This window comes from Poromitra crassiceps (assembly GCF_964638095.1).
Source record: "Poromitra crassiceps genome assembly, chromosome: 18".
NCBI lineage: Eukaryota > Metazoa > Chordata > Actinopteri > Beryciformes > Melamphaidae > Poromitra > Poromitra crassiceps.
In genome coordinates, this window is record NC_139636.1 from 11886972 (window position 1) to 11901196 (window position 14225).

A 14225-nucleotide genomic window follows, 5' to 3' on the forward strand; every position below is an offset into this window, starting at 1 on the left:
TGTATGCGCAAAATGCTGCGAAATGCCATGTTGTCAATTGTTATTGCTAACAATGGCTAGCCTGGCTAGCGACTGGATCTGACTAATGAACAGTGAACTTCCCAGCTCAAGTTTTCTGCAAATGGAACGCTAACAAAACGGATGTGATGTCATTTAGCCTCCACATCCCAGTTATTTTGCGATAAAGGAACGCACGAATAGCCTCCTTCCTGACACCTAGCATGACATGATTGGTACCAATGGATGCCTCAGGTCTTCCAGTTTCATATGATAGTATCTGAGTATTTTCACTCGAAAAACAGGTCCACCACCGCCTTTGAAACACAGTCACGCCGGCAGTGGACGTGTCTTACAAAAAGGGCACTTAGCAGTCAGAGGCCAAAAGGGCAGGTGCTTGAGCGCCACCTGTGGTGAGACGTGCTGTGTTTATCAGCATGTCTTCTCAAGGTACAGTATACCATGACACACAGGGCGAAGAAATCGGCGCGGGTGTGGAAATAAATAAATCCATGGCCTTCTTCGATGGCCTGTGATAAAAGGTTGTGCCTCCACTTTGGACGAGCCGTCACTCAGACGTGATTAGCTGGTGAAACAGCTTTGATTAGATTAGATTAGATTATATTAGATTAGATTGAGGCTTTCCTGCAGGCTGTGATTCTCAACAGAATGCTGAACGTTGAATACAAAAGCCTTTCTCAACACTGTCTGAATTCAAATGTTCGGACTTCACTTCACTTGCGGACTCTTGGACTTTGCGGGCGATGTAAGACATACCCAATTTATTTAGCCGTAGTCTGGTCCTTATTTACAAACATTTCTGTATTTGAATGTGTGTAGCCTATATCTTGTATAGAAATTGAGTACCGCAGGAATGATGTATTTTTTAAGTCATGCACTTCCGGTTTCCTCGTCTCAAAGTCAATGGGATTTTTGTATGGGGATTTGGGTTAAATGCCTGAAATAAGATCTGTGGTTAACAAAGGTTTACGAAACGGTGAACTGTGTAAAGTTCATCAACAAAATCTTCACAAATTAAGTCGACCACTTTTATGACATATTTTCATAAAACGCTTTAAAAATCATGTGAAGATTGCATGCATTTGCATATCGGAATGCTAGAGCAGAAGCAGTCAAAGCTCAACTCTGTGGAGTGGGAAGATTTGAAGGTCTGGACCCAGGCAAAGTTAATGCTAAATGTAATTTGCCTCTGTGGCAGCTCTGTAACAAAATGATTGATTGATTGATTGAATTTCTTCAAGGGTATAGAAGACGATAAAAGAATCCAAGGAAAAGCGAGAGCACTTATTTCTACCATGGTCCCTGTTCATTTTCTACCACATACGTATATAGAACTCCAGGATGTCTTGGATCTTAGCCCACACACACACACACACACACACACACACACACACACACACACACACACACACACACACACACACACACACACACACACACACACACACACACACAACATTTATATACATTGCCCCCTTTTTATTCTTATCTCTGCTTTGTATGTAATGAAATGTCAGATTGTGTCTCACTGGCAATTATGGGATGCCTTAACTGACAACTGTTGCTGATGTGTTGTTGTGATAGGACTTACAGAGAGAGGGCTGCAGCAGGGGGAGAGTGAGTCTGTGTAGACACACACACACACACACGCACACGCACACGCACACGCACACACACACACACACACACTCTCTCACTCTCTCTCTCTCTCTCTCTCTCTCTCTCTCTCTCTCTCTGTCCTGATGAAGCAGATAAGCAATAGAAACAGGGAAATTGAAAATGCCTTGCTCTTGCAAAGCCGTATACGTATTTGAAAGCAACTCATATTATTTATTATTGTCCAGTATTTTCCGTCTTTCTACATACACTACACCTGATGGATTCCATCCCAAAAACAGCCCTGGCTAAATTCCGACACTGAAAGTCTCTGTGTCTCTCCTCCCCTCTCTCTCCAGACTCTGAAGGACCCCACACTGGCAGCCAGGAAGGACTTCCAGCGTGAGGCTGAGCTGCTGACCAACCTGCAGCATGAGCACATCGTGAAGTTCTACGGCGTGTGTGTGGACGGGGACCCTCTCATCATGGTCTTTGAGTACATGAAGCACGGAGATCTCAACAAGTTCCTCAGGTGAGCTGGACAGGAGGCTGGACAGGAGGTGAGGTGCCGGTGGAGTGGGGGTTGTTGTTGTGGGTGCATCTGAAATGAGCGATGACAATTATAGAGCCACATTTTACGAAATCTCTATGGAAAAAGAATGGCAGATGAAATCATTTACAATAAAACAATAATAATAATAAAACAAAGTTGCCCCCAAAATAGTATTTCCGGGGTGTTTTTTTTTTTTTTTTTTAATCAAAATAGCAATCCCCAAGGAGTATTTGTGCCAATTTTGAAACTTCTTTCCACAACGATTTTATATTAAGCGCATTTATCTCAGAAACAGAAGAGAATAGAAGTGGAGGTGAGCAGCCAGAGGCGTGTGTGGCACATGAGAGCAGTGTGTTATCAGGCCTGTAGGTGGCACATGAGAGCAGTGTGTTTTCAGGCCTGTAGTGAGTGATGGATGAGCCTGTCAGCTATTGCAGGTGGATGCCCTTCTTTTTTTTTGCCCCTTGTCACCACACTACCAACACCTGCTTGTTAAACAACAATTCCTTGTGGCCGTCAGGGGTAGTGCAGAGGTAAAAGCACTCGCCCACCATGGAGACCTGGGTTCAATTCCCGACAGCGGATTGAACACATTTGGCCGTGTCTGCAGGTGGGAAACCGGTGTGCTAGAGTATGTGTCCTGGTCTCCTCGTTGTCAGGTGAAAAGAAGTGGCTGGTGACTGCACATGTATCTGAGGAAGCATGTGCTAACTCTGCCCAGATTTGCATAGGCGGTGGAGCAACGACCGGGATGTGTGTTTTCATTGACCTGCCTGGTGCAGTAAGGTATAACATAAAACAATGTGTTTTAAGTGGCCTGCCTGGTGCAACAAAGACTGACATCTATGATAAATGTGTTAGAGCTGTGTCTACGTAGGATACCAGCCTGGTATACAGTGATTGATGAATGAGCCTGTCTGACAGGGTGACAGAGTGACACAGGGAGCTATTTCACCTCGAACATGACGTAAAATACACTGAGCCTTTGGTAAAGAAAGACAAATATCCACACGTCTTATAGCGTGTAACTGTGTTTTAGCTTGCTCCATAGATGGTGATTGATGGGTGAACTGAGGGAAGTGGAACGGTGTAGATAAACGCCATTGGTTTCAACCAGTTGTGTTCAGTCAGCATACAGTAACGGCACAGACACCCTGGAAACAGATCTGACGCGGAAGCGAGCCAACGTTTCATTTCGGCGTCCTTGTTAGCAGACTAGACCGGTTTTCTGAAGAACACAAATTGCGATGCCATCATCACGCTGTCGAACATGATTCATGCAATTGAAATCGAGTTGCCTAAACTTGAACCCTATACTGTAACCTCGACCAAAGTTGTTTTAGTTGGCCAATCTTATATGTAACCGTAGCCAAAGTTGTTTTACTTCATTGAGTTGGCTCTCCTTTTTGGCACGCGTGCAGTTATAGGTTATGTGGCTGGTCAAGCGTAGGTAGAGGATGAATCAAGGGCGCATCATTTAGCATAATGTGATGCACAACCACTGCTGTGAGTATACGTTGTTTGGTGACAAAGCTTCAACCCAGGTCATCAGTTGAAGAATGTTCTTTTTAACAATTCAGGCACCCTGCTGCCCTGAAAGAACTATGCATACCAATCACAATTAACATAAGCAAACAGGGCTTAAATAATGATACAAAAAAACATGCATAAAAATGCCTGCGTTGCCACTGTCTTGCTGTAATTATTCAACGATGGTCCAGGCTTTCAGGTGCCGAGACTACTTCATGAAATGAGCTACTGTAGTGTGTTGAGTCACGCTGTATTTCTCCGTGCTGGTGAGCTTTACATCATCTGAGAAGAGAATGAGAATGTCAGTCGCACTTTATGTCTGAAGCGTGAAAGTCTGAACTTTATACACTCTCATCTGACTTTCATTCATAACCAACCAGTTGAAGAAACAGGAGTCCCATCTACCTTACTGTCGAACGTCCAAACACCAATTCTCTATCACATTTAGAGGTCTTCTCGTCCAAATTCACATCACTTTTGGCCCCAAATAACCAAGATGGCGACGGTGAAAATGCCAACCTCGAGACTTCAAAACGGAAGCCCAAAAACCAATGGGTGACGTCACGGCCAGCTACGTCCAGATATTTATACGCTCTCTGATCTTTGAGCCAGACACTGAAGCTACGTCCACATATTTATACGCTCTCTGATCTTTGAGCCAGACACTGAAGCTACGTCCACATATTTATACGCTCTCTGATCTTTGAGCCAGACACTGAAGCTACGTCCAGATATTTATACGCTCTCTGATCTTTGAGCCAGACACTGAAGCTACGTCCAGATATTTATACGCTCTCTGATCTTTGAGCCAGACACTGAAGCTACGTCCAGATATTTATACGCTCTCTGATCTTTGAGCCAGACACTGAAGCTACGTCCAGATATTTATACGCTCTCTGATCTTTGAGCCAGACACTGAAGCTACGTCCAGATATTTATACGCTCTCTGATCTTTGAGCCAGACACTGAAGCTACGTCCAGATATTTATACGCTCTCTGATCTTTGAGCCAGACACTGAAGCTACGTCCAGATATTTATACGCTCTCTGATCTTTGAGCCAGACACTGAAGCTACGTCCACATATTTATACGGTCTCTGATCTTTGAGCCAGACACTGAAGCTACGTCCAGATATTTATACGCTCTCTGATCTTTGAGCCAGACACTGAAGCTACGTCCAGATATTTATACGGTCTCTGATCTTTGAGCCAGACACTGAAGCTACGTCCACATATTTATATGCTCTCTGATCTTTGAGCCAGACACTGAAGCTACATCCAGATATTTATACGGTCTCTGACCTTTGAGCCAGACACTGAAGCTACGTCCAGATATTTATACGGTCTATGGGGACATTCACACCAAAAGCGTTTTTTTCAGTCAGAACGCTATGAAAATCATGTTGAGAGCGCTTCCATTGTGCACAAAACACAGGGCACGGAGCGTTTGTTTTTGTGCTCCGTTTGTTTTCCCCTGTAGTCGCGTGCAGTACAGATCAGAACACAACGACCACAAGGAAGGTAACCAGCTAGTTTGGTCTGTTTGATGTTGTTCACTGTCAACATGAAAGCCAGATTATTGCCAATTCTGGCAGCAGCCGAGGTTGAAAATCCCTCGGGAGGAGAAAAGGTAGGAGGAGTGAAAAAGACGATCAGGGCGCTTTTCCTCTAATGTTCAACTTTTTTCAGCTTTAAAACGCCCACAGCGCTCCTCCAAAAACAACAGACACCACCAGCGCTGAAACGCCAGGTGCGTTCATTAAAAGAGGAGCACGTCTAGCGCGTCCTTACATAGAGAATGAATTGCAGAAAGACGCTGGCAGCTCCAAAAACACTTTTGGTCTGGATGTCCCCTGAATGGTCTTTGAGCCAGACACTGATGCTACGTCCAGATATTTATACGGTCTATATGGACTTTGAGCCAGACACTGAAGCTACGTCCAGATACGGTCTATGTCTTTGAGCCAGACACTGAACCCCCACCTGCTCACTCACTGCAAGTTGCTCTGGCTAAGAGTGCCAGCTAAGTGCCTCCATTATAAATTGTGGTTGCTAAGCTAATGAGCTACATTATGTCTACTGTGATTAGATGTTATTTGCTCTCAGGATGCTTTGCACTGCAGAATAGAACATTGGTACTTAGTCGGACTCGGTAGCCAGGAAGCGAAGTCTGCGACTGCCTATGTATGCCTTTGTGTGTGTGTGTGTGTGTGTGTGTGTGTGTGTCTGTGTGTGTGTGTGTGTGTGTGTGTGTGTCTGTGTGTGTGTGTGTGTGTGTGTGTGTGTGTGTGTGTGTGTGCGTGTGTGTCCCTGCGCCCAAGATGCTAATTTCAGCTCAGTAATTGTGTTTCCATTAAATGACTGGCATCAATTCATCCAGGACACACCGCTAATTTAGCTGGCACCCATTGCCCTCCACCTCACCGTGCACACACACACATGCACACAAACAGGCGCACACACAAACAGGCACACACACACACACGCACACACACACTGGGTGCGTTTAATTCGGAAAGGGCTAACTTTACACGTTGTGAGTCACTTCCCTTCGTAGTGAGACCTCTGGAGGGCCGTAGGGAGTAGGGTTTCCACGTAAGTCGTTTGGCGCCCTTCTACATTTTCTGGGGCCGTCGCAACGAGACAGAGCTACCAGACATTAAGGTCCAGAGGAGGAAAACAAACCCGGCCAGTGTCAAGTTATGAGAGTAAAAACAACTTCTTGTCATAGTGTTCAAATCATAGTGACATATTTTTGAGTAATGCAAAGTACTGTAGTAGATAAAAATGCAATTGTTCTCTTTTCATTTGGAAGGTTGTTATCCTGTGCTCCCCAAATACCTACTTATTCTAGTTTTCAAGAATCCAATTTGACGCTTTTATTTTGAAGGCCAAGTCAACCGACTACCGGTGTTACTCTCTCTCTCTTGCTAACTTGACGCAGCTTGTGGACGTCAGGAAGAAAAAGCAGATTTCCAAACAGGGTGGTATTTCGATAAACTGAGCACATTTCGGGAATCTACATGGTTACTTTTACTTTCAAAAAATATTAAACTGAACAAAGTTCCATAACAGTGAGCCAAAACTAAAATGGCTTTTAGCCTGGCTCATCTCTGCCATTGTGCAGGCAGTTGTCATTTAACAAAGCACTTTGGGATAACTATTGTCATGATTTCACTTGTAAAATGACCGTTAGATATAGCGCCCTTTGTTTGTTATTGAGTGTGTTCTTCAATATCTACGTGGAAAGTGGAAAGTGGAAAACTTTTATTTTTCAAAAAACAACCTTTTACCTTGATTTGTGCAATTGCATGCTTGCCTATGTGTTACCCCTTTCACCAGACCATGTGACCTAATGTGCTTCTTCTAATTGGCTCTCTAACGTCCACAGAGCTCACGGGCCAGACGCTCTGATTCTGGTTGACGGACTGCCCTTGCAGACCAATGGGGAGTTGGGCTTGTCCCAGATGCTGCACATAGCCAGTCAGATCGCGGCAGGGATGATCTACCTGGCATCCCAACACTTTGTGCACCGCGACCTGGCAACCCGGAACTGCCTGGTGGGAAATGGCCTACTGGTGAAGATAGGAGACTTTGGGATGTCCAGAGATATTTACAGCACAGATTACTACAGGGTGAGTACATTTAGAGTGAGTACCTTTTTGAACCTAATCTATCTATCTGTCTGTCTGTCTGTCTGTCTGCCTGCCTGCCTGCCTGTATCACTTGCATGCAAAATTGGAAATTGCCATACACTGCACGCAATTTGAACGTGTAAAAACTTGTGTTATTTATAGATTGGTGAGAGCGGTTGATGCAGGAGGGGGGTTCTTGTACAATGGCTGGCTGACATGTTACATTATGATGCACTGCATAGCTTCACTATGTTATTTACTCTGCAGTTGTTGTTTTTTAAGATTTCTAACATTTTAATGAGCCTTGGGCCCAGAACGAGATGCTGCATTTCTCATGTGGGTCCCAGAGGCAGTGGTGGTGGGGGGGGGGGGTATGTAAAACGAAGTGTGTCTTCATAGAGCATGGTAACATCGGCACAGAGGGATTTTCTGCAGACTCTCTCAACGCCGTAATTGCCGTGGTGGGAAATCATTTGTATTTGGCAGTAAATGTCAATGACTCCACCGAGTCCCATCCTCCTAAGTAGCTTCTGTGGAGTGTTTTCTCTTTAATGGCTGCTCTAATGCCCCACTAGGGCTGCCACTGAAAAAGCTGACTGACTTTCTTTTTAATTGTAACCCTTTCAAAGAAGATCATCAGCTAAGGAAAGAGTGTCGTTTGAACCTCCAGATCAATAGAACAAATATAGCCAGCAGGAGCATGTAGAAGTAAAAAAAAAAAAAAAAAGGGGGCCTAGAACAACAGAGGCCGTAGGGGCACCGGCCTAAACGTGTATTTACGTCCTGTAAATAGCTTATTTTCTGCGCATTATTCAAATGCACAGGGAGCGATGCACCATTATCTCGCCGTGGGGAAAAGCAGGAAAAGAAATGACAAAAAGTCAGCACCATTGCATAAATGATGTCTTGAACATGCCTGAAGTGCAAAACCCAAAGTGGAGGGAAATCTTTGCAACTTGGAATTTCCTTGAAACGGTCTGTTGATTCTTCTCCTGTTTAGCCCATATTGACTCTATTCCCACAGGTGGGATATTGCTGGTTTGCCAACATGTGCTCCTCGTTAGCATGGTGGCTAGCATCCCTCTGTCATGCAGGAGACCAGAGTCTCCCCTGACGCGAGGCCAGCTTCACCAGCTGCTTTGTGCTGTTCCTGTCGCACTTGACTAAAGATTTTGAGCAAGGACAAAGCAGCTGAAGTTGCTGTGGATTTTGTGCATGTCAGAATTGGCCCAAACATTGTCTGTTCTATCGCCTATCGTTATATAAAACTTCACCCACCATACAGTTGTTATGAAAGGTGAAATTAGCTATATCGAGCAAAGCCGTTTTTTGAACCAGCTAGGCTATAAACATGCTTAATCCTGTTGTAAAGGCGGGCATTTTAACATGGGGGTGAATGGGGAACGACTCTTTTGGAGCCAGCCTCAAGTGGCCATTCGAGGAACTACAGCTTTCAGTATCACTTCCGCGGCTAGCTCCGCCAAAGCCCGAGCTTGCATGACAACTTGCAACTTTGTAAAAAGGTTGGTCGTGGGCCAAGGATGACCTGATTGCCTTTCCGTGCGGGCTAGAAAAAAGAGGGGGTGTGGCAATGGGTGTGGCCAATCTCAAAAAGGTGCTTAACTTCCTAATGGATCCGCATAGACGTAACCCCACAAAACTTTGTGGAAAGGTTAGCGGAGGTACGCACTCTACTGAGAGCCCTCTCTAGTTTGAAATGGAAAGGAAGCATTATTTGCGTCCCAACAGCATTGCGGGCTCAGCATGTTTTTAGCAAAGTTAAAAAGGGCCTATAAAAGTTTCTCAACAGTCTCATCGCAGCAGGAGCCAGCAGCCCCAGTGTCTTCCCCCAAAGCTGCTGCTGAGTGCTGCTAAAAACGTCGTGCTCCATGGACACCAGCTGTGCTCTGACCTAACGGTTGCAGTGTGGAAAGTGGTTTAGCTTAGCCTCAGGCAAACTCTTAGCCCGAAGGCTAAAGCTAACCCTCAAACTCTTAGCCTAAGGCTAAAGCAAAACCCTCAAACCTGTCTGAAAATAATGAGTTGATATGCAGAGCATTTGCAGAGCTTTTGAAATCTACTACATCACAGTGGTGTTCTTCTCAGAATCATCTGCTAGAAATGGGTTGTGCCATTGAAATGGGTCAGTGCCGATAGTTCAAAGAGTTGTTGTTATAGGCTACAGCAGGGATGGGAAACTGGTGGCCCGCAGCCCCCGTCCTCACTCAGTGTGGCCCTCAAGTATTTTTTTAGGGGGGTTATTGGGGAAACACAGAAAGCATGTAATGGTGGCACGGCACCAGACTAGAGGGTCATTTGTCCGATATTGGATCTGATCCGGCCCTCCTGACAATCGCAGGGGCGTTCCCGACTCGAGACTGATCTGAACCGCTTATCTGCCCAGGGGTGTGGCTGCGTTCCGATCAGCTAGTAGTTCCCCTTCGAAGTGGACTGCACAGGGTATTCAGCCATGCTAAGTAATATAGCTGAATACCCTGTGCAGTCCACTTCGCAGGGAACTACTAGCCGATCGGAACGCAGCCTAGGCTGTCCACTTGATGGCAGTTTCCCGAAATAGAAAAACTACTGTACATAATGGAGCTTTAAAGTAGTTTTATTTGCGTGACGTACGTGCGTGTGTGTCTGTGCAGGTGGGAGGTCACACCATGCTGCCGATCCGTTGGATGCCCCCGGAGAGCATCATGTACCGGAAGTTCACCACAGAGAGTGACGTGTGGAGCTTTGGAGTCATTCTGTGGGAGATCTTCACCTATGGCAAACAGCCATGGTTCCAACTGGCCAACAATGAGGTAAGGAATCGCTGTATTTTACATGTACAGGTACTGTATACAGGCTTAGATTAAGCAATCTTAGCCTTAAGCAATATTATTCTTAATAATAATTAGGGTTGAACTGAATACTCGGATGAAACGAGTATCCGGTACAGATTTTACGTTTTGGTGGCATCTCGGCATGTTGAACCAACAACAAAAACAATAAAAAACTTGAGCCAGACCCACTTTCAGTCTAAACCCCACCCACTTTCGATGTAAGCCACACCCTAGATAAGAATTAGAATAAGAATTTTGCTTAAAGGTCCCAATTCGTGCAGCTGTAACCTCTTAAAAACGTGTGTCTCTGGTCCATAAAACATGATTCTGGATTAATCTGTCGAAAATATAGCAACCCCGTTTGTTGTGACGGAGTTCTCACTTCCTCATCTCGTCGCTTCCCAAGAATGGCCTGTTTCTATAATATATTCAGAACTAACAGTTCCCATTGGCCGCTGAGGGAGAGCCCGCCCCAGGCTCCCAGCGGCCAATCAGATTAGCGTCTGTGGACCAGCACGCTAGGTTGCGAGTTATCGTTAACTTAACGGTACTACGCTAAAGAGGACATCTCAAAATGCCTAGACTTACCGAATGCACCTCTGCAGTTGCTGGATCACGTACAGTTGGCGTCGCTCCAGCTAGAAGTGTTAATTTTGTGGCTATAGACTAAATGGTGCAGGTAGCTTGTGTGAGAGAGACCCGCGCAGTATGCAGGAGGAAGCTAGTGACGTCCCAATTCCCCTCTGGGCAAACAAAGCGTTTGGGGGTGTGGCTTGGAGGAGACTGCAGGGGGACGCTGGATAGGGACAAATCCAACTGTGGCAGTTCTGAGCATGTGACCACTCATTACAGGGAGGGCTGACAGCAGTATATATGCATTTACAAGTAAAAACAGCTTTTGCACGGAATGGGACCTTTAAATGCATGAAATAAGGTCTGTGGTTAACAAAAGTTTATGAAACAGTTAACTTTGTGTTCAGCGAGATAATCTTAACAAATAAGGACCACTTTTATGACTTTTGAAGCGTTTTCAGAAAAAAATAATTTAACCAAAATCCCTATCCAAAAATCCCATTGACTTTTAGACGTAGGAACCGGAAGTGCTAACATCCAGCTCTTCCGGACTCATTTCCTGCTGTACTCTCTAGTAGTGAGACATGTCACATCAATATTAACTCATTCACTGCCAATATCTGACTGGCATTTTTGGCACAGGCCAAGTATTTCCATAATGTTTGGTCATCTTTCAAGACCCACAGTAAATTCTGTACTAGGACTACAGTGATGTCCAATACCTCGAAATGAAGATCTAAGTCTCTACTTTCATCCCCAAAAAGAAAGTTAGCTTTTAGCATGTTCTGTACTCTACTTATAACCCTTTTTATACACCCCATGTTCACCAAAAAAGCCTGTCTGGGAAGAGAAAAGGGAGAAAAAAGCATTTTTGTAAAAGGGCACAATCTCAGGCATAACTCACTCTCAATTCTTTTATTTTGAACTGTATTGACATCAGACATGTAAATATTATTCGTTAGGACACAAATGACAAAAAAAAAAAAATATATATATATATATACACACATGAAGTGCTTTTTTTTTACATTCAACAATACAGTTTACTCGGTGTGAGTGTGCAGACAGACAGACAGACAGACAGACAGACAGACACACCGACAGACAGACAGACAGACAGACAGACAGACAGACAGACACACACACACACACACACACACACACACACACACACACACGATCCCCCTTTTAGATTTCTAACCCAACATAGGATAAGCAATAACCACGCCCTGTGGCGCTGGGATTGGCCAGGAGCAACACTGGAGGGCACGCAGCCCAGCGATTTCATGAACCAACTGAAGAGCTCTTGAGAAGGACAGCGGGCTGCTGTGAGTGCCTTCTGCCCGCTGCTGCCTAGCTGTTCCTGTGTTTATTTTTGATTTGTTCTGGTCCTCGTCCTCGTCCCTGTCATATCAACTCTGCTATTTGATCGTTCCCGTTTTCCCCTCGGCTATTCAACACGTCCTCACCACCCTCGCAAACTGATCGATCATTTCCTCATTCCTCCGATGATCAAACACATCTCTTGATTACTTTCTCCCGTTTTCTCATGGCTGGCACAGAGGAAGGCGACTCCAGCTCGTGCAGCGCGCCGAGGGCGTTTCAATGTAGTTTCTCCTGTCTGCACAAGGAAGCGTTACCCGTTTTGCTGCTTTTCCTCTCGCTCAATTTCAAAACAACAGCTGCGGTATGTGTTTGATCGCGTGCTGTCGGCTACCCTTTGAAGGCAGGGACCTGTGTCTGTGTGACAGGCTGGGCAAGTGTTTGCTGCAGGCGCTGCACCAATAAAAACAAAAACACGTCAAACACGTCCTTGGCGGGGAAGGCCATTGCTGATAACACGTCAAAGACGTCTTTGGCGGTGAATGAGTTAAAGGACGGCTTTACCGATAATTAACCCACTTTGTATCATTATAATCTCGGGAATATAAACACATTGTCTGGCAGTGTTTACCTTCGCTCTCTGTTTTCCTCACGGAGAATTCTGCACCTGCGTAAAAACTCCGCCCCCGCCAGCTGCAAGTCATTAAGGCTCGTTAAGGCTCTCCATGAATTCTCCATGGATGTGCACATACTTAAAAAATAAAAAATAAACAATAACAGCCGCCCTCGGAGCAGATTCCACGTCTCGAGCAGAACTTCCGCAGTTGCGTTATGATGCGTTGTGACGTAAAACGTGTCACAACGGAGCATTTTGCCAGAGGAGTAAATCGGAGATCTCTGTGAGGAAAACAGAGCGGGATGGTAAACACTGCCCATGTGCTTATTATTACAGAGATTATAATGATAGACATCCTTTAACCCCAATCATCTGTGTCTCTCTCTCTCCAGGTGATCGAGTGTATTACTCAGGGCAGGGTACTGGAGCGGCCCAGGGTCTGTCCTAAGGAGGTCTACGATATGATGCTGGGCTGCTGGCAGAGGGAGCCACAACAGCGCCTCAACATTAAGGACATCCAGAAGATGCTGTTCACCCTGATGAAAGCCACGCCCGTCTATCTGGACATCCTGGGATAGAACGAGCCCCGACAGCGCCAGACCAATTTACACAGCCCAATGAGTCTGCAAACTCTCAGTTCAATTTCAAGGCAGTAGTACAGCGACCATTGACTCATACCCCACCGGCTTCCCACCCGCAGACACGGCCAATTGTGTCTGTACTGTAGGACCGTCTGACCAAGCCGGAAGTACCGCTGCCAGGAATTGAACCCGGGTCTCCGCGGTGGTAGGCTGTTTGGCTGTACTTCAACCAATCCTGGATTATAGTTTCAACTGCTATGGCCTTACTTGTCCAGGATTGTCTCTTCCAAGACTATCAGTGGAAGCACATGGCCATCACACACTGCAAAGAACTTGACAAGACCTTCCCATCCTGAGCCCCGGAGCGTGGCCTAAGTGACTGTCTGTCGCCATAAAGATGGACCTAAGTGCCTCCTACTTCTTTCTAAACTAAAAAAAAAAAAAACACTCTTTCAAAATAAAAGCACTTTTACATTTTGTTTACCTGCTTACAAATGTACACTAGCTGTAAACTTATCCTTTTTTCTTACAAACAACCTACTTTCAGCACTCAGTATTGAGAAAAAAATGTACAAAAACATACAAAAACAGGAATAAAATAAAGAAAAATTATATATAAAGAAAAAAGCAGATAAATCGAGGAAAAGGGAAGAAAAAAATGCTTTTTTGATACCGTTTGCAGCTCGACAAGAAGATCAAACTACACAAGGCGGCATTTTCTTTTTTCTTTTTAAATAAATATATATTCTATATATTTTTTATTTATTCTTTATTTTGAATGAAAGAGTGGACTTCTGCCATGCTCCAAAGCCATTGGAATATTCTGCCACTGGACACAAAAACGGATCACCAGTGATAAGAGAAACTGGCTGGGAGGAAGCCGTTAAGGATTGCTTGAACAAAGCCTTTGTGACTTCAGATTATGATACAATTGGCAAAAAAAACAGCTTTATGGCAACAGAAAGTCTGA

The 14225-nt window shown here is 44.9% G+C and overlaps 1 protein-coding gene across 1 annotated transcript in view; it reads left to right on the top strand.

The window, feature by feature from the left end:
* The window catches only part of LOC310792931 (NT-3 growth factor receptor-like), a gene marked incomplete at both ends in the record, with an annotated part of 132354 nt that extends 119102 nt beyond the window's left edge, over positions 1-13252 (top strand). The window contains 4 exons of the mRNA XM_083654695.1: positions 1974-2146; positions 7088-7331; positions 9983-10141; positions 13067-13252. Of these exons, the coding sequence (XP_083510821.1) occupies positions 1974-2146; positions 7088-7331; positions 9983-10141; positions 13067-13252 (762 nt within the window). The remainder of the gene's footprint in view (positions 1-1973; positions 2147-7087; positions 7332-9982; positions 10142-13066) is intronic.
* Between the last annotated feature and the right edge of the window lie 973 nt (positions 13253-14225).